Here is a 20301-nt window from a genome sequence, read left to right on the forward strand (position 1 = left end):
CCAAGGCTTTGGGCCGTCCTCGACTGCTTTCCCAGGCCACAAGCAGGGAGCTGGATGGGAAGTGGAGCTGCCGGGATAGAACCGGCGCCCATATGGGATCCCGGGGCATTCAAGGCGAGGACTTTAGCTGCTAGGCCACTGTGCCGGGCCCCCTACCGAGAATCTTGATAGTCCTGCCCAGCACAGCAGCCTGGAGACAGTCAGAGGTTGGGGGAGGTGTGGCTCAGAACTGGGTGCATGTGTGTCCCACCTTGTGAGCCTGGAAGATCCTAAGTGAAACTGGGTCATCTGCACCCAGGTCTCTGCTGGTCATTACCCGTGTGGGGCTCAGAGCCCAGGTATGCCATCATGACCATCCCTTAGGGGAGGCTGAGGCCCAGGTGGGAGCCCTATCGCCCCTCCTGCTGCCAGAGTGTGCTCTGGGGGTGGTGCTGTCACACCCACCTGAGTGACATGCAGATCTGGCCAATCCAGGCTGTCCAGCCTTCTAGAGACCATGGGATGCCCTCAACAAATCTGAAGTTCCAGGTTCTCACAGTGACCTCAGGCTTGCATGGCTAGACTATGGCTTCGGTCCCTCCACTTAGCCCTGCAGGTCTGGGGCTTGGCCCTGTACACAGTCTCATCACAGTCACTCACTCCCTGGGTATCCCATCTCTGCTCCTGACTGCAAATGTTTTTCACATCGAGTCACCTCCCCAGTGAGTCTCCTACACAGATATTTCTGTTCAGCCCCTGATTCATGGTCACTACCAGCCACACAGTGTCACTCAATTCTTACCGACATCCTGGCTCCCAGTGCTAATGCACTGAAAACCTGGGTGGCACCTCTTGGAATCCACCTTCTCAGGTCGCCTTTCTCTCATGATGCTACCCCCAACTGGCACAGCCTAAAGCCCTTGGTATGCTCCTGGACTCTTTGTTTTCATTCCCTGGATGCAGTCCAGAAGAAGTGATGTGCATCCATCTGCAGAAAGATGCAGAACCTCATCTCTTCAACTCTACCCATGCCCACACCCACCACAGTGACTGGCAACCCTGCCTGGACACAGCAGGAGCCTCTAGAGCTTTGTCTCCAGCCTCCCAGTCTTTCAGCCCCGTCCTCACGCAGCAGCCAGGTGGTCCCTGGACAGGAGAAGGTGCACACGTCCTTTCTCTGCTTGGAGCTGTCTCATGGCTCCCAGCTCACTCAAAGCCAGGGCTAAGCCTTCCAGTGTGTGCGAGGCCTGCTAGACGATGGTGCCCTGACACAGCCTTCCTGACAGCTCCCTGCTCTGTGTGCAGCCTAGCTCTTGCCCAGGGCATTTGCACTGGCCGTCCCCTTCCAGCACAGCACCTGCCCAGATTCCTTTGCTGGTGTCCTCCCAACTTTCCTCAGGGTTACCTCCTCAGGGCAGTGAAAGCTGACCATGATGGTGAGACAGCCAGCTGCCCCAGCCCTCACACCCACTCTGGACCACCTTGCCCAGAACTGGGTCTGATACACACAGCAGGGTGACCTGAGTGATGAGCGTGTTGCATCTGCCCCTTCCAGACCTGATGGCTTCATTAGTGGAGCCTGAGACAGAGGTTGCCTGTGGCCACTGCAGAGCGGCGTCCTTTCCTGCTAGTGTCCATGCAGCCTGTGCTTTCTCACAAGTGTCCTCTGTTGTCTTGTCTTCCCTCCCATTGCCTCCTGCACACACAGAAGTGAAGGCCACCAGAGCTCACAGGAAGAGCAGGTGCAATCAGCCAACAACACTAAGGAACAAAATGAACACAGGAAGACGGGACCCTAGGGCTGAACCCAAGCCTGAGCTTTGACTGTCCTGGCCTCGTGCAGCTTCCACTGTTTGGGTCCAAGCGATAGGACAGCCTGGCTACAGCTGAGTCCTGTGATGGCAGGTGTTGGTGGGCACATCTTACCAGACAGATCAGGACTCTGGGGCAGTTGGGCCGGATCAGCAGTGACAATGACAAAGCCTGATGGACTGAGCACAGCCTGGGGACAACCCCGTCCTCTTGCAGAGCCTCACAATCTCTCCTATCATCTCTTGCAGTCGACTCAACACAGCAACCACATGCCTTCTGGAAGGTTCATGGTGCTTCTTTAATTATTATTATTATTTTTTTAAAGATTTATTTTTTTATTTTTATTACAAAGTCAGATATACTGAAAGGAGGAGAGATAGAGAGGAAGTAGAGCTGCCGGGTTTAGAACCAGCGGCCATATGGGATCAAGGCGAGGACCTTAGCCACTAGGCCACGCTGCCGCGCCCTTCTTTAATTATTATTATTTATCTTTACTGGAAAGGCAGATTTTTTAAAAAACTACATTTATTTCATTTTATACAAAGTTTTATAGGCTCTATACAAAGCTTTATAGGCTCTGGGATTCTCCCAACCCATGAAATTCAACAGTTTCATTGGGAAACCATCCCTGGTCTGAAAGTAGGGCTGGCAAAATATCATCAGGAGGGCGGGGTTTTTGAAGACACAAGGATGAGGACTTGAGCAAGGTTCTATCCCTCTGTCCCAAACAAGGCAATTGTCTCACACTACAGAAAAAAGGTGACAAATTCAGGTCACTGCACATGGGGACAGGGGCAGCTCAGCACACATGAAAATGTGGAAATGCAAGGAATCCCCCAACCCCTCAGTTTCCCTTCAGAACCACCCAATTTCCCCTGTAGACCCTTTAGGTCTCACCTTTCAAGCTGTAAGAGAGCAGTCAGATCTTTGGACACTGGCCCCACCTGGGAGAACCAATCAGGACTTGGTGAGAGCCCCAGGGGTGTGACTGAGGGAGGAGCTAAGGGTTGGTGGGGCAGCTTCCCCATGGGCATCTAACCATGACAAGTGTCTTGGGGCTCCCCCATCCCCAAACACACCCCAGAGCTTACCTGCAGCCTTAGTATAGCTCTCTCCTTTCTCACCTGTGAGAGAAAACATCTAGTGAGAGAGAGTCAGGGAGAAGGCAGGAGCTGAGGACCTGCCTAGAGGAAACCCAGAGGACTGGCTCATCTCAGAGAAGATGCCAGATCTGTGGCCACAGACCCAGGAGAGGCTCGGGAGGTGCCTCTCTTGGAGGTGTGCCCTCAGCTGAGACCTCCTCTGTCTTGGGGCTGCTGGAACTCAGGTCCCTGTGAGCAGAGTCATCCCCGTGGAGTGCCAATGGTGCACCTTCACTTGTGCTGAACACCTGAGCCAGTGTGAGCACCCAGGGCCCAGCTGGGGGTGCAGGCGTCTGTGCATGGTGCTTCCCAGGAATGTTGTGGCAGACCTTCTCCCTGGGAGACAGCAGACTCAGACCCAGCCCTCACCCTGCCCTACCTGAGCGCTTCCTCTTCATCATCACAGCTCCAATGAACACAGCTGCCGGGAAGACCGGGCCAGCGATGACTCCCCACATGGACACAGTGGCCTGAGGAGGCTCTGAGAGCGGAAGGGAAAGTGAGGGGCTCTGACCCCAGGTCTCAGACCCACCCCTGCTAAAGGCTCTGCCCCTTCCTGCCCTCCTTACCCCATCTCAGGGTGAGGGGCTCAGGCAGCCCCTCATGGTCCACGTGGCATGTGTATCTCTGCTCCTCTCCAGAAGGCACCAGCACAGCTGCCCACTTCTGGAAGGTTCCATCCCCTGCAGGCCTGGTCTCCACCAGCTCCATGTCCTGGGTCAGGTCCTCCCCATCTCGCTGCCAGGTGAGTGTGATGTCCTTGGGGTAGAAGCCCAGGGCCCAGCACCTCAGGGTGGCCTTCTGGTTAGAGACTGGGTGGTGAGTCACATGTGCTGTGGGAGGGTCTAGGGAAAGATTTGGACAATTCAGGCCTTTCATGTTTTTCCATCAGACACCAAAGCTGCACTCAGTGTCCATCCTGAGAGTGGACAGGAGGACAGGGATGGGGGAGCAGTGCAGGCCCAGACCTGGCCTGGATAAAGACAATGGGATCATCTGTTGTCTGCAAAGATGTAGAATCAGGTATGGTTTAGGCTAGGAGGCCCCAGGTCTCTGACGGGGTAAAAGGGATTTGGTTTTGTTCTGAGTGGAGGCAGAGAGACTGAGAAACCGTGGAGTGAATCCTCCCAGTGCACTGGCTTGAGGTTGGGGACAGGCCTGGTAGGGGTCACAGCTCAGAGGACCCAGTGGGAATCCAGGGCACCAAGAGTATTCTTTTCAGAATCTTCTATGCCTGCACAGTCTAGGTTTCACTTCTACATTGAGGGAAGGGAGGACATCCCCGCTGTGGCCATGTGGAGAGTGTAATGGGACTGGGTCCCACTTTCCTCCCCTCTTCCACAGTCCCAGCCCTAGTGGAAGTGGGCGAGGGCAGGCCCCACCAGCCTTGCACACCTGTGCGCTGTAGGGTTTCCTTCCCCAACTCCAGGAATCTGCGCAGTGACTTCATGCACTCCCCCACCAGATAGGCTCTGAAGTCCTTAGCATAACTTCCAGTCTCCCACTTGTGCTTGGTGATCTGAGCTGCCATGTCGGCGGCTGCAGTCCAGGTGCGCAGGTCCTCATTCAGGGCGATGTAGTCAGCGCCATCATAGGCCCACTGCCAGTACCCGAGGAGGAGGTGTCCATCTGCCCCGACCTCGCAGCCATACATCTTCTGGATTGTGTGAGAGACTGTTCCCGCCCTAGTCAGCCCTGGCCACGCAGCTCCGCCCTTCCCCCTCACCGACCCGTGGGGATTTCAGAGGAAACCGAAAACCAAAACGAAAACGAAATCCGGATGAGCGCTCCTCCAGGCTTGGCGCTCAGTCTCGGGGTGGGGGGACCTCTGCCCCGGGGACCCCGAGCGACCTGGGCGCACGTGGGGAGGGGTCGGGTCACTCACCGGCCTCGCTCTGGTTGTAGTAGCCGGGCAGGGTGTTCAGGTACACAACGTTAGAGCGTGTCTCTTCTTTACCACGTTGTGTGTGGTTGTCCACCAACTCCTGCTCCACCTGCTGCATCCACGGGGCCTGCAGTTCTGCCCGCGGGTTCTCGGGGTCGCTGTCGAAGCGCCCTATTTGCGTGTCGTCCACGTAGCCCACGGCGAAGAAGCGGGGCTCCCCGAGGCCGGGCCGGGACACCCCGGTGATGAAATACATCAGGGAGTGGGAGCCTGGGGGAGAGAGAGGCTGAGACTAGGGTCGATCCCAGCCTGGAGTCATGCCCCGGGTCCAAGTTCGCTGGGCGGATGGGAAGGGTCTGGGTGAAGGGACAGCGGGACGGACTGAAGTGGGGACGCCTGCAGGGAGCAGCACTGAGGCGGGTCCCCGGGGTCCTGTGTCCCCTCCGCGCGCTCCCCTCGCTCCTGCCCCGCAGAGCCTGTCTCCCTCCCGACCCGCACTCACGCTCTGTGGTCTCGGTCCGGGCCAGGGCCCCCGCGAGCAGCAAGAGGAGAGTCCGGGACAACAGGGACCCCATCCTGGACGGCTGAGGACACTATCCGGGAACCTCTATGCGGATTCCATACCCAGGCAGGGCTGACTGACTCACCCCGCCTTCTTGCTTTCAGCTGCCCCGCCCTTGGTCTCTGACGTCAGTAAGCAGGGGAAGTTGACTGAGCCTTCTGCTCAGACTGTCCCAGTGGAGCAGAGGAGCTGAGAGCCAGGGCTGCCCCATCTGAGGCTGGACAGTGGCGCCCTCTGGTGGCCGTTGGACGAAGCCTCGGGTCCATTCCTCAGGGCTGTGTGTGCCAAGGCAGATGGCTTTTTCTGAGCTGATGCCAGGAGTGAGGGAGAATGTGGTGAGATACATAGATGAATAGATATAGAGAGAGCAACAATGGCAGTTCTACGTGCTTAACGTCCTGAACCAGAATCTATGCTAGGCCATACTCACTCTCAGAACTGGGACTTTAAGTCCCATAACCCTGATCTACACACGCATGATTCTGTATGTGTTTCTGCACCCTGTGGCATTGTAATGCATGTGTGGAGCATGTACTGATCAATATGGTCAATTATGATGTCCATGTCCTTTTCATTACATTATTTTCTCTTTATGTTTTAAAGATTTATTTCTGTATTGGGAAGGCAGAGTTACACAGGGAGTGAGTGTTGCACAGGCTGACACTGACCAGGCCAGAGTCAGGAGCCTGAGCCTTCATCCAGCTCTCCCCCGTGGGTGGCAGGGATCCAAGCACTTGGGCATCTTCCATTACTTTCCACGACACAGCAGGAAATTGGATGAGAAATGGAGCAGCTGGGACTCGAAGTGGTGCCCATATGAGATGAGTACTGGGAGCTCAATCTGCTAACCTACAATGCTAGCTCCTGCTTGTTTAGCATCTACATATAAGGGAGAACAAGACACATCTGTCTCTCCATGTCTGACTTCTCTCATTTAGCATAAGTGTCTTCCAGCTCTATCCATTATGCTGCATATGATATTATTCATTTTGACTAAGAGTTACTTATTTGAAACACAGAATTGCAGAGAGAAAGAGCGGAGAAGAGAAAGAGGAGGGGAGGAGAGGAGGGGAGGAAGGGGGGGAGGAGAGGAGGGGAGTAGGGGAGGGAAGGGGAGGGGAGGAGAGACACATTTTCCATTTGTTGCTCACTTCCTAAAGAGCCACATGGTGGATCAGGGCAGGTCTGATGCCAGGAGCTAACAGCTAACCTCTAGCAGTCAGGAGCTTCTTCCAGGTTTCCCATGCGGGTGCAGCAGCCCAAACACCAGGTCGCCCATATGGAATCCAGATGCGTTGAAGTCGAGAACCCCAGCCGCTAGGCCATGCAGCTGGGCCCTGTCCCTGCAGGCTTAAAACCTTTGCCACACCATACAAATAGTGCCTGATGTGCCACTGCTAGAGTTCTTGATCTGCTGACCATCAGGTCTGAGGGTTACCCAGACCTATTTTGGCTGGAACCTGTAAGATTCCATGTTGCTGCAGTTCACAGAACCAGAAATGAGTTCACTCTTCAGCTCAGTGCATGCTCAGTCCTTTCCCTAGCGTTTGTCCCTCTAGACAAAATGGCACCTGATTTGGCTCTAGGTGGCAGACTGGGCTGTGAAATCTACCCTGTTCCTGCATTGTGCATCTGGTATCTGTCACTCTGTCTCTGCTCCTGGTCAAATCAAACAGACCAGCAGGACAAGCAGTTCTTTGTCTGGCTTCACCTCCTGAGCTCCCGGTGAACGTCCCTTCCCACCTCGTTGCTGGTGGAGTTCTGTCTGTTCCTGTAATTCAGATCACCACTCACTCAATGTTGCTGGGGTATTGGTCACTGCAACACCACACTGTTGTGAGTGCTGCTTTCCTGTGTCTGTCAGTCTCTGGGTACCCTTCTGCTGCTGTTTGGTCCTCCGTATTTCCTGTAATGTGGCCGCTCTGCTTCACACTGGGTAACATTTCTCTGTCTATTTAAACGTGTCCTTACCCTATTGCGCCATCTTGATTTTCACCGACATTCTTGTTTCTAAATGTGGTGATCTGTGGAGCCAAAGCAGTGGTTTTAACAAGTTCAATGCTGTAATTTGTTCCCCACCATCATTTATTAGGCATTAGATCTGTTACAGTATGAAAGGATTCAGTGATGATGGAGTTCCTCACAGAGCGAGATGAGCCTGTAAAGCTCAAGTCAGGAACACAGGGCGCGCCCTCCGCATTGGCCTCTCCAGTGGTACTTGTGCTGCCATTCATGTTGGAGTTCCTTGTATGAAAGGCAGTGGCTGAAAAGCACGTAGCCTGCCAGCACCATGTTCGTGCCGGCGATGCTCGTCCTCTTTACGTTGATGTACTTGGTATAACACCGGTGGTAGCCTTTCATGAAATGTTCCACTGATGCCTCAGTGTCCAGCTCGGCAGCTCTGTGAGTCTGACATCCATAAGTTTCTTCTTCAGTGGCATGACTGATGCCACCTTGGAGTCCTGGTGTCCCCTCAATGTCATTTCTTTCAAGTATTCTTTCTTAAAATTTTATTATGAAAACTATTATATACATATATGTTATGTACATACATTATATATACATATACGTACATATATACATATACATTACATATTATTTACATGTATATACAAATATACTACACACATGCGCGTGCACACACACACATGGAGAAGAAAGAGATCTTCTGTCTTCTGGTTACTTCCCCACATGCCTTCAGCAGCTGGACCTGGGCTAGACCAAAGTCAGAAGCCATGAACTTGATTCAGGTCTTTCTGTGGGAGACACAGACACAAGGCTTGAGTCATCACCTGCCACCCCCCGGGGCACCACCCTGCCACCACCCTGAGCACTTTTTGCGTGTCTTTTGGCCATCTGTGTGTCTTCTCTGAGGAACATCCAAGCCAGTCCTTTGTCCTTGTATTAGTGAAGTTCTGGTTGCTGAGTCCTGTGGATGTTTGGCCATGAGCCTCTGGCCTGATGTGGGCTGTGCAGACACTTTCCCGGAGGGGAGGCCGTCCCTTGGCTCTCTGGCCTGTTTCCTCTGCTGTAGAAGCTGCTCATGTGGATGTAGCCCCTGTGTCTATTTCCACCATCACCTCTGGGTTTGGGGTCCTATGGGAGGAGTCTCTGCCCCAGTCTCTGGCAGACTGTGTCCCTCTCCACGTCCTTCTGCCAGGTTCCAGCTGCAGGTGTCACACTGCTGTCTTCAGTCCACATGGAGGTGCTCAGGGGAGGGTGCAGTTCCACACTCAGTGTCCCCTCTGGGGTCTGGTTCTCCCAGCGCTGCTCACTGATGACAGTGTCCTTCCCTGCTGTGGGTGTGTCTTTGTACAAAATGTATTTCACAAGGATGTGGTTACTTCGGAAAAAATAGAAAATCAAGTAAGCAGCAGCAAAAAACAGCAACCAGCGTTAGTCTCCTGCATGAGGTCGCTGTTTGGGGCGGGGTCCCGGATGTGGTATCTGGGAGTGAGCAGCAGAGGCAGGTGCTGCTTCCTGCAGCCCTCCCTGTTCACCCTGCGGTGGGAGGGGCTGTGTTGGCTCCCAGCCTGCAGCTTCTGTTCTGGAGAAATCCCAAGGTGTTCTGCACTGTCTCTTTTGATTGATGAAGACACAGAGAAAGGTCAGGGGAAGAGGATGGGCACGTCCTGTCCAGCTGCAAGGAGAACCTGCAGTTTCCCTGGAGTTGTCCTGCAGTGCTGAGGGCAACAGAGAGGAGAGAAGCTAAAGGAGAGAGCGTGGCAGGGTGGGGAGCTGTGTCCAAAGGAAGAAGATCCCTGTGGCCAGGAATGCAGGCTGCTTTTTAATCAGTGACCTTTTACAACTTCAATCTAATGTTAAGTTACCAACTGATATGTGTAATGGGCTAAAATCCCCTAAATGTCAACAACAGCCTGTGTGTGCTGTCAGTTTACTGTGGGAATTCACTCACGAGTCAGCCACTCATGGGAGTCTCCTATGTGCAGGCCCCATTCTGAGTGCTTGGCAAACAGCATGTGCCTCTCCTTCAAACTTGCACTTGATGGGGATTAGGTAATGAAGGAAAATAATGAGCAGGTGCATTTCACAATGCTGTGGGCAGTGATTAGTCTGCAGAGGAGAAGGGAGGTGCAGCAGGAGTTTGGGGGCTGGGTGTGGGCAGGATTTCCAATTTTCCTTAGACTGATGGGTGAGCAGAGTTTCCCATGTGGAACTGTCCCTGAGGCCCCAGGGGCAGCACAGTCCCAGCAGAGGGAGCAGCCTGTGCAACGGCCCCTCCAGCACAAGTCAGCTTTCCCACAGAGACCAGGAGGGACCAGATGCTTCATCCATCAGGACAGGAGGAGGGGAGAGGCTGCATTGTTCAGTGAGGGTGCTGGGTAGACCTGCCTGGGTCAGAAGAACCTGCTGGGATGTAGGGATGAGAGCCAAGCACTTGCACAGAGGTATGAGTGAGTGATGATCTAGTCCTGGAGGCTCAGCTGAGCTAGGAAAGCTTCCTCCAGTGCCTTAGACTTGTCAGGTGACCCTCAGAGCAGGTTGCATGACCTTGTGGAGCCCAGGCCCTGTGTGCTGCGTGCAGAGTCAGTGCCACGTGCTCTGTGATTTCTCTCTTAGTCCCTGCTTCTGGGAGAGCCCAAGAGGCCTCAGCTTCCTGCCCCAATGGGGTGGGCCATGGGTCAGGTTCGTCAGGAGGGATTCAGGCTCTTGGCCACTGTCTTTGGCTGTGGGATGGGCTCCCTGGGCATGTGTGTGTCTAGGTGAAGTTGGGTGTGGACACCAGGAGTCTTCCCTCTGTTCTCGGTGACGTTGGCTACTCTCAGGACTGTGCAGGTGTATGTGTGACTGACAGAGTCAGCACCCAGGGAGTCTTGGCCTCTTCCTCCTGATCCTTTTCCTCCTGCAGACCCAAGGCCTGTTGGGAGTCTTTCCTGTGCTTACCCGACAAACGTGGTGCCTCTGTCTTCCTTTGAGCTCTGGCTACATTTTCCCTTCCCCTCATTTCTCAAGTAGTTGAGGAACCCTCAGGTGATAGACTCTTTCTCTGGTGTTGCAGGTGGTTGGCGGATGGGAGCCTTGGGGGGCCAAGAAAAGTCCTCTGTGAGTGAAGCTTTTCTGTGGCCAAGGAGAAGGGAGGAGTCAGCACAGGTGGGGACCCAGGGCTGTGAAACAGCTGGGCCTTTGAGGATTTCTCCTCTCCTATTTCCCAGAGTTGAGGACTAGGACATAGGAGGTATAGGAGGCATAGGAAGCTTTGGGTCACGGTCTGTCTGTGCAGATACCATAGACTGGGAGTCACATGGCATCCAGAGCAGGACATCCCTGGCCAGGTGCATGGCTAGCTCTGTGCTCTGCTAGGGAGATGCCTGCTCTTCCTAGTGTGAACAGATACTGGGCATAGCTCCTGTGAATGCCCCTGCTAGATCCTGAAGCCCGGGCTGTGCTGATGTATGAATGCTACTGTGACTGTCATCTGGTGCAGGGTGCTCAGGGACTCAACTGCCCAAGCTCATGACTTGGGTCTGAGCCTGCAGGAGCTCTTGGCCAATGTAGTGATTTCCCAGGGTGGGGAGAGGAGTGCTGTCCAGCACTGATTATAGTAACTTACAGAATTATCTTTAAGAACGTCTGGTTGACCATGAAGTAAAAATTAATTAATCGAACATCTGTGCATGCCGGTTTAGTTCTGAAGTTAAAGATAGTAAAATCAAACATTTGTGCAGAGGCTTGTGATGTGTCTGCGTAAATAAAAAGGACAGCTTCTTATGGAGCTGTTACAAGTGACAGTGTGGCACCAAGTGACAGTGCGTGTGTCTTTTTAAAAAATATTTATTTATTATTTTTATTGTAAAGTCAGATATACAGAGAGAAGGAAAGACAGAGAGGAAGATCTCCCATCCGATGATTCACTGCTCAAGTGACTGCTCAAGTGACTGCTCAAGTGAGGGCAACAGCCGGTACTGTACTGATCCGAAGCCAGGGTTCCAAGGCTTTGGGGCGTCCTCGAAGCTATCCCAGGCCACAAGCAGGGAGCTGGATGGGAATTGGAGCCGCTGGGATTAGAACCGGTGTCCATAAGAGATCCTGGGTCATTCAAGGCGAGGACTTTAACCACTCGGCCACGCTGCCGGGCCGTCTGTGTTTTTTATTATCGCCAACTCCACACAGAGCTGCGAACTCAGCTGGAGCAGAAGAGATGTGAGGGAATGAAAAGTTCCCTGGAACATTGGTTCTCTTCCACTGCTGTTTGTGAGCCGGCCTGTTGCAAATAACCAGCAGGTGGCGCCATCCAAGCTGGCAGGCCATGCTGTCTACTCCGGTGTCCCCTGGTTCCACTTGAGGAAGACCATCTGTACAGAGGGACCTGAGTTCCCCCATGCTGAAGTCTCACCAGCAACATCCTGAACACGTCGATTTCCTAGTTTCCTAATTGGAAAACAATGGTGAAGTCATTGTGGCACTTTGCGTAAAGCTGTTGCCTCCATCTCCAGGATCCCATATGGACACTGATGCTTATTTCTGCTACTCCAGTTCCAATCCAGCTCCCTATTATGGTCTGGGGAAGCAGCAGAGGATGGTCCAAGTCCTTGGACTCTGTACCCACTTTGGAGACCGTGAAGAAATTCCTGGCTCCTGGTTTCAGGTTGGCTCAGCTCTGTTCATTGTGGCCCCTTGGTGAGTGAACTAGTGAGAGTGGAAGTAACTCTCCATCTGTCCTTTTCTGGTTGTAAATTTGCCTTTAAAAATAAAATAAATGTTTATAAATAATCTTAAGAAGAAAAAAAAAAAAAGAATAAAGTGGTGCCAGGCTTGTGATGCAGCGGGTTAAAATTCCTCTTGCAATGTGGGAATCCCTTATAAAGCCAAAGTACAGAAAACAAAGCAACAAAATGGAAGAAATTGTATTTCTCTGTGTCAGTGTGGATTCAAACATTCACATTTATGAGTGCAGCTGTGCCAATGGGTTATCTATGATGTGTGTGTAACCGCGTTTGTGGTGGGGAAATGTACATGTTGGCAGGCATCTCACTGTTGAGTCTGGAGGAGCAGGTGTGAGGGTGGGGCAGAGGCAGGGCTCTGCTGCCATGGTGACCAGGGGAGGGAGTCCGTGCAGGGACAAGGACCACAGGGTCCTGCAGAGCAGGAGGGGCTGGCCCTGCTGCAGGAGGTTCTGGTGTATTTCAGGCTGGTGTGGCAGGGATGCCTGCCCTGAGAGGGGCCCTGTGGGGTACAGAACTAGGGTGAGCTGTGGTGTCAGGGGCCTGGGATCCTGGTGCTGAAGAGCAGAGTCAGTGCTCCTGGGTGGGGCCCTGCTGGGGAGGCCGGACTGAGTGAGCAAGGCATGAATGAGGTGGACACGCAGGGATCAGCCCAACAGCTGCCACCCCTGGTTCATTGTGTATGGCTGGGAGGGGTCTCTGTCCTTGCCGCCTCCTGGTCCTGGCTGCTCCTGAGGGACAGACCCAATCCAGGCCAGGCAGCAGTGGCAGAGAGCTCAGGGTTCCCTGTGATGCAGCCTGAGCTGGGCTGGGAGCTCTGCCTGCAGCAGGAGTGAACCAGGGCCTGCCTGTGCCCAAGAGGGTACAAGGGACCCTTGGAGGTCTATCTGGGGTTCTGGAGTTCAAGAAGTAGGTGGGGGAGAGTTTGTTCAGGTACCGTGCAAGATGCACCTGCTGGTGCATGCTGTTGTGTTTTGCTCAGCACTGTTGTCTCTCTCACATTGCTGCAGGCATGTTGGATGCTGTGATACCCTGAGTTTGATTGACCATCAACTATCATTTGTAGTGCTCAGTTGTCTTCAGCCATAAACCTTTACATGCTTGGAGTTTTTGCTTTTATTTCAATCAAATTTACAAGTGCCTATAATTGAAAGAGTTAATTATTTTTGAAGCTTTCTTATGAGAGGCTGGCATTGTGGTGTAACATGGAAAGCTGCTGCCAGCAATGCCAGTGTCCCATGTGGGCGTTGAACAGAGTCGTGTGTGCTCCACTTCTCAGTCAGCTCCCTGCCCTTGTGCCTGGAAGAGCAGCAGAAGCTGGCCTGGCTGCTGGGACCTGCAGCCATCAGAGAGAAGCAGGAAGCCAGTGGATCCTACTTAAGCCTGGCCCAGCCCTGGTTTTGTGAGAGAACCAGTAGGTGTGAGATCTCTAACTGCCTCTTCCTTCTCTAACATTCCAAAAAAATTTAAAAAATTGAATCTTCTCATGGCAAGTAGTGCCCTTTATGTCTTCTCAATTTGTGCCTTCCCAGTGGCCACTGCGTCCAACACCTGAGTTGACCTTAGCCTTGGCTCCCCCATCTCACACTCAGTGTGTTTCTGAGAGCCCCTGAGTGTCCATCTGCTGCCATCGTGGGCCGCATCGTGTTAAGAGCTCCCGATGTCTGTCATCAGCAGGAAGCCCACTCAGCCTGCAGTCCACACTGTGCTGCCCTCGGTCACCCACACTTTCACCTTCTGGGTCAGGATTCCCCTCTGGTCACACTACTGTGCAGTCAGGACTGTGCAAACTCAGCCACTCCCCCAGGCTGTCTGAGCTCCCAGTGCGTGTGGGTGATCTGTGTGAGCAGACACTCTGATTAGTCACAGGCTCAGGTGACGCCACGGGAGGAAGGGAAAAGAAAGATGCATGTGATTCTGCTACAGTTCTGCTTCTCATTGTAATTTATTTGAGAGAAGAGTGACAGAGAGACAAGGAAAGTGAGAGAGAGACAGGGGGAGATGTGTGTGTGTGTGAGGAGGGGCTCTTCCATTCACCGTTCACTCCCCAAATAGATATAAGAGCTGGGGTTGGTCCAAACTGAATCCAGGAGCTCAGAACTCCAGCCAGGTCTCCCAGGTAGGTGTCAGGAGCCCAAGCACTTGGGCCGTCTTCTGCTGCTTTCCCAGGCACTGCAGCAAGGAGCTGGATCAGAAGCAGAGCAGCCAGAATGTGAACCAGGTCTCTGCTCTGGGATGTCGGCTTCACATGCAGGAGCTTAAGCAGCTGCACCAAATGTCCTTCTCCTGGGACAGGTTCCCATCTCTTACACAACCTTTGCTGCTTTCAGATCAGCCAGTCAACCTTTGTTGCTCCTTAGCTGTGCCCCACATCCTGCTAGGTCCTCATTTTCGAGGAGCTTTGCTGATGTCTGAAAACCTTTCTTTTGGTTTGTCCTCAGACATGTCCTCATTATGCTGACCTGGCACTGTTGATCAGGATGAGTTTCTTGTAACAGACAGAACCTCCAGCTCAGCCAGTGGTTGCAGCCCCAGGTCCCCAGGTTTGGAGTGTTCATTTATCCCTGGGGAACCTGTGGGCTCCTTGGTTCCTCAGTGAAGGTGGGAGCTCTCAAAGCCTTCTCCCTCTGTTCACTCCTTCCCAGCCTGGGCAGTGTGTCTGCTGCTTGCCCATCTGTTGTCCTTTGTCCCAGCCATGTGTGAGGAGTGCAGGTGTTTAGATGCTGTGACCAGCATTGTCATGGAGATGAGTCCAGCCCTGACCAAGAGTGAAGGGAGTGAAACAAAGAGCAGTTGCTGAGTGAATCTTACCATGGCCCTCACGTGTAAGCTCAGCCACAATTCCTTGGGCGCAAAACCCCTTTGGCCTCCTCTGGCATCAGGAATTGTTTTCTGGAATGTAAGGAACCAAGGCCAGCATCATGATCAGGGGTGTGACTGTGTCCTCTGTGCCCAACAGCAGGGCTGTGGTTCCCAGCTGGGACCAACCAGGGTGAGGCTATTAATTCTGCTCCTGGCTGTGCAGCCTCAACCAGGTTTTCTGTATTTCCTCTTCCGTCAGCTAAAGTGTCACACAGCCAGGTGATGGGGAAATTAGTAACTCCTGGATTTCACTGTGGGCTTCAAGAAGTGAGAATCTTTGTGGCTCGCTGTGTGAGGCAGCAGGATCCAGGGAGCTTTTGTGTGCTCAGCTGTGTCCTCTTCCTGAACATTCCTCCTGGGCTGCCCCACCAGGAGAGCGGACACTGTGTTTCCAATATCCTGTGTTGTCACTGATTACCTATGTCCTTTATCTCCTCTCTTGGAAAACTATGGATATAGGTGTGGGCACTCGGCACAGGGGTGGACATGTAGCTTGGGACACCTGATCCCATCTCAGTGCTCTGTTGGAGTCCTGGCTCCACACCTGGCCCAGTATCCATGCAGTTCACTCCCTGGGAGGCAGCAGATGAAGCCTCAGGTTGCCTGGACTGAGTTCTGGGCTCTGGGTTTTGGCTTGCCCTATCCGTATTGTGTGGGCATTTGGGGAATGAGCCAAGAGATGGGGAGCACTCTCCTTTTTGCAAAGATAAAAAAAAATCTTCAAATAAATAAACATAAATTTCTGACCCCTCCCCCATCTTGTGGTACTCTCTGCCCACCAGCCCAGGGGTTCCCAGTGTGGGTGACAGTGGAGTGATCGCAGGGCTCTGAGAGAACATAGGCGCCTTTGATCATTGCTGTGCCATGTCCGGATGTGAACACTGGGAGCTGAAACATCACAAGCTGAGACTGCAGTGACTGCCCCTGCCCCAAACATTCCAGCTAAACAGGAAGGTGTCCAGTGAGGGTGGGCTTCCCTGGGGATCATACAGCTGACTTGGACTTGGGACTCCCTGCTCTGCCTGGCACCTTGATAGAGTTCTGCACAGCACAGCAACCTTGAGACAGTTGAAGGACAGTGGGGGATGGGGGGATGTGTGGCTCAGAACTTGGTGCATATATTTTCTTCATTTTGAGCCTGGAAGATCCTAAGTGAAACCACTCTAAGTGGGGCCACCTGCACCCAGGTCTCTGCCAGAGCGGCCACTACCTGTGTGGGGCTCAGGGTCAGGGGTGTGCTAACATGACCATTTGAGAGGAGTCCGAGGCCTGGGTGGGAGTCCTGTCTCCTCTCCTGCTGCCAGAGTGTGCTCTGGGGGGTGGCACTGTGTGCATCCACCCGAGCCACACGCAGATCCCCTGCTCACTCCATACTGTCCAGACTCCCAATGCCCAAGTGATCCTCTCAGCCTGTCTGTGGTCCCTGGTTCTTGCAGGGACCTCAGCCCTGCAGCTGCTTGGGCCATGGGCTCGGTTCACCCACTTAGTTCTGCAAATCCAGGGCTCGGTCCTGTGCACGCTCTCATAATACCTACTACTTCCTGAGTGCCCCTTTCTGCTCCTGGTTACAACTGTTGTCCATGTGGAGTCACCTCCCCAGTGTGTCTCCCACATAGACATTTCCATTTAGCCCCTGACTCATGGTCAAAGCCAGCCCCACAGTGTCACTCATTTTTTCACCAACATCCCAGCTCCCACCGCGCTTGCACTGAGTACCTGGGGACCCCTGTTGGAATCCACCTCTCAGGTTGCCCTTTTTTCGTGGTGATGCCATCCCCCCACCAGCATGGCCAGAAGCCCTGGGTGTCCTCACCTCGATCTCATTCCCTGGATGCAGTCCACAGGAAGTACTGTGCATCCATCTGCAGGAGGATCCAGAACCTCATCTCTCCCACTCTGCCCACACCCACACTCACCACAGTGACTGGCAACCCTGCCTGGACACAGCAGGAACCCCTAGAACTTTGTCTCCAGCCTCGCAGTCTCTCAGCCCCGTCCTCCCACAGCAGCCAGGGTGGTCCCTGGACAGGAGAAGGTGCACATGTCCTTCCTCTGCTCGGAGCTGTCTCATGGCTCCCACCTCACTCAGAGCCAAGGCTGAGCCTTCCAGTGTGCTCACGGCATGCTGGATAGTGATGCCCGACCCAGCCTTCCTGATGGCTCCCTGCTCTGTGTGCAGCCTAGCTCCTGCCCAGGGCATTTGCACTGCCTATTCCCTGCCTGCACAGCACCTTTCCAGACACTTTGGTTGACGACTCATTTTGTCCTTCCAACCTTCCTCAGGGTCACCTCCTCAGGGCAGTGCACGCTGACCATGATGGTGAGACAGCCAGCATTCCTGGCTCCCATACCCACTCTGGACCACCTTGCGCACTGGATCTGACCCACAGCAGGATGACCTGAGTGATGAGCATGTTGCACCTGCCCCTTCCAGACCTGATGGCTTCATTAGTGGAGCCTGAGACAGAGGTTGCCTGTGGCCACTGCAGAGCGACATCCTCTGCTGCTGGTATCCACATGGCCTCTGCTTTCTCACAAGTATCATCTACCCTCCTGCCTCCCTCCCTCCCACACTGCCTCCTGCACACACAGACCTGAAGGTCACCAGAGCTCACACACAGGAAGAGCAGGTGCAATCAATGATGCTATTGAATAAAATGGACAGGGGAAGATGTCATGAGCCGTGTACTATAGCCACACTGAAGCCATTTTGAATATAGACCTATGGGACAGTGGAAAACCCCCTGTTGGCTAGATGCTTGGGAAAGAAGTTATGAAACTAATCACACGCTTAGCTTCAATTGTTTCTAGCAACTGTTTCAGAATGTAATTTATGCTGTACCTGCCAACATCCTATACCTACACTATTATTAATATTGTGGTTACTATTGTTGATATGGTGGCTGCTCAAGAACAATCAGTCTTGAAACCATGGCCTGCATCCCAGTTTCTCCTTCCCTCCCTGAGCCTTAGTTCCTGAAGAATATAAAAACCCTCAGTTGAAATCAATAAACTGACAGCTTGATCAGACCTACTGTCTTGCTGTCCATTCTTTGTGTCTCTTGTCCAGTCATTCTCTCCGAGGTGGTTGTGACCCCCGTTGACTGTCCTGCTGGATAGGACAAGAAGACAGGAGCCCAGAGCTGAACCCAAGTGTGACTTTTGACTGTCTTGGCCCCACACAGCTCCACTGACTAAGGTGCATGAGACAAGGCAAGCTTAACTGTGGCTGAGTCCTGTGATGACAGGGTTTGCTGGGTACGTCCTGCCAGGGAGACCAGGACACTGGGGCAGCTGAGCCAAGTTGGCAGTGACCATGACAAAGGCTGATGGTCTTGGGACCACCTGGGCTGAGACCCGCCCTCATGCAGGGCCCCCAGTCTCTCCTGTCTCACCTGCAGCTGACTCAACACAGCAGACACATGGCTTCTGAAAGGTTCTTGGTGCTTCTTTTTATTTTCTCTGTCAAATTTTTGGAATTTTCTTATAATTTTCTCACAAACGCCTCAGAGAAGAATGACAATAATGAGTTGCTGTTCAGATCTGCACAGGAAGGATGAAGCTGCAGCAGGTGCACCTGTTTTGAGACAGGGAAGGAGATGCCCACGCTGGGCTGAGATGGCCAGGCTCCCACCTCACACTGTGCCCACAGGAACACACTCAGATACCTTTGCAGGAAGGGAGGGCGGGGGTTTTGAAGACACAAGGATGAGGACTTGAGCAAGGTTCTATCCCTCAATCCCAAACAAGGCAATTGTCTCATGTTACAAAAACGAAGTGACAAATTCAGGTCACTGAACATGATGACAGGGACAGCACAGCACACATGAAAATGTGCAAATGCAAGAAATACCCCAACCCCTCAGTTTCCCTTCAGAACTACCCAATTTCCCCTATAGCCCCCTTAGCTCTCACCTTTCAAGCTGTGAGAGAGCAGTAAGAGCCATGGACACTGCCTCCACCTGGAAGAACCAATCAGGACTTGGTGAGAGCCCTGGAGGTGTGGCTGAGGCAGGAGCTACAGGGTGGGCAGGGCAGTTTCTCCATGGGCATCTAACCATGGCAAGTGTCTTGGGGCTCCCCCACCCCCAAAAACACCCCAGAGCTTGCCTGCAGCCTTAGTGTAGCTCCTTGCTTTCCCACCTGTGACAGAAAAGAGCTGGTGAGAGGCAGGGAGAAGGCAGGGGGTGAGAACCTGCCTAGAGGAAACCCAGAGGACTGGCTCATTTCAGAGAAGATGCCAGATCTGTGGCCACAGACCCAGGAAAGGGTCAGTAGGCACCTCTCTTGGAGGTGTGTCCTCAGCTGGGACCTCCCCTGACCTGGGACTGCTGGAACTCAGGTCCCCATGAGCAGTGTCAGCCTCATGGAGTATTCGTCCCAATCTTCACTTGTGTTTCATACTAGAGCCTGTGTGTGATCATTGGGCTCAGCTGGGGGTGCAAGCGTCTGTGCATGGTGCTTCCCAGGAATGGGGTGGAAGACCTTCTCTCTGGGAGACAGCAAACGCAGACCCAGCCCTCCCCTGCCCTACCTGAGCGCTTCCTCTACCACCTCCTTATCATCACAGCAGTGACCACAGCTCCAATAAGCACAGCTGCCAGGAGGACCAGGCCAGCGATGACTCCCTTCATGGGCACCGTGGGTTGAGGAGGCTCTGAGAAGGGAAGGAAGTTGGTGAGGGGCTCTGACACCCCGGTTTCAGACCCACCCCTACTGAAGGCTCTGCCCCTTCCTGCCCTCCTTACCCCATCTCAGGGTGAGGGTCTCAGGCAGCCCCTCATGCCCCACATGGCATGTGTATCTCTGCTCCTCTCCAGAAGGCACCAGCACAGCTGCCCACTTCTGGAAGGTTCCATCCCCTGCAGGCCTGGTCTCCACCAGCTCCATGTCCTGGGTCAGGTCCTCCCCATCTCGCTGCCAGGTGAGTGTGATGTCCTTGGGGTAGAAGCCCAGGGCCCAGCACCTCAGGGTGGCCTTCTGGTTAGAGACTGGGTGGTGAGTCACATGTGCTGTGGGTGGGTCTGAGGGAAGATTTGGACAATTCAGGCCTTTCATGTTTTTCCATCAGACACCAAAGCTGCACTCAGTGTCCATCCTGAGAATGGACAGGAGGACTGGGATAGGGGAGACCTGGTCTGGATAAAGACAATGGGATCGGGGCCCGGCGGCGTGGCCTAGCGGCTAAAGTCCTCGCCTTGAACGTGCCAGGATCCCATATGGATGCCGGTTCTAATCCCAGCAGCTCCACTTTTCATCCAGCTCCCTGCTTGTGGCCTGGGAAAGCAGTCGAAGTCGGCCCAAGGATTTGGGACCCTGCACCCGTGTGGGAGACCTGGAAGAGGTTCCTGGTTCCCAGCTTCGGATCGGCGCGCA

General features: G+C 53.6%; 1 protein-coding gene and 1 pseudogene across 17 annotated transcripts in view; both read right to left on the reverse strand.

Moving 5' to 3' along the window:
* LOC101523895 (patr class I histocompatibility antigen, A-2 alpha chain-like) overlaps positions 1-20301 on the reverse strand; it is a 426293-nt gene that overhangs the window by 109245 nt on the left and 296747 nt on the right. For 2 of the 17 annotated variants that reach the window (XM_058666584.1, XM_058666458.1), the window contains exons 4-6: positions 19674-19949; positions 19480-19582; positions 3311-3323 (exon numbers count right to left, since the gene is read on the reverse strand). In XM_058666584.1, the coding sequence (XP_058522567.1) occupies positions 3311-3323; positions 19480-19582; positions 19674-19949 (392 nt within the window). Of the gene's footprint in view, positions 1-2378; positions 2538-2744; positions 2916-3310; positions 3415-3502; positions 3779-3810; positions 3987-4328; positions 4608-4818; positions 5089-5320; positions 5419-18203; positions 18503-18840; positions 18888-19479; positions 19583-19673; positions 19950-20301 lie in introns of those variants that run through there. The other 15 variants (XM_012930815.2, XM_058666428.1, XM_058666630.1 and 12 more) reach the window with 15 other exon arrangements.
* On the reverse strand, positions 7553-7863 carry LOC131479901 (ATP synthase subunit f, mitochondrial-like; annotated as a pseudogene).

The sequence above is a fragment of the Ochotona princeps genome, chromosome 1 (genome assembly GCF_030435755.1).
Source record: "Ochotona princeps isolate mOchPri1 chromosome 1, mOchPri1.hap1, whole genome shotgun sequence".
NCBI lineage: Eukaryota > Metazoa > Chordata > Mammalia > Lagomorpha > Ochotonidae > Ochotona > Ochotona princeps.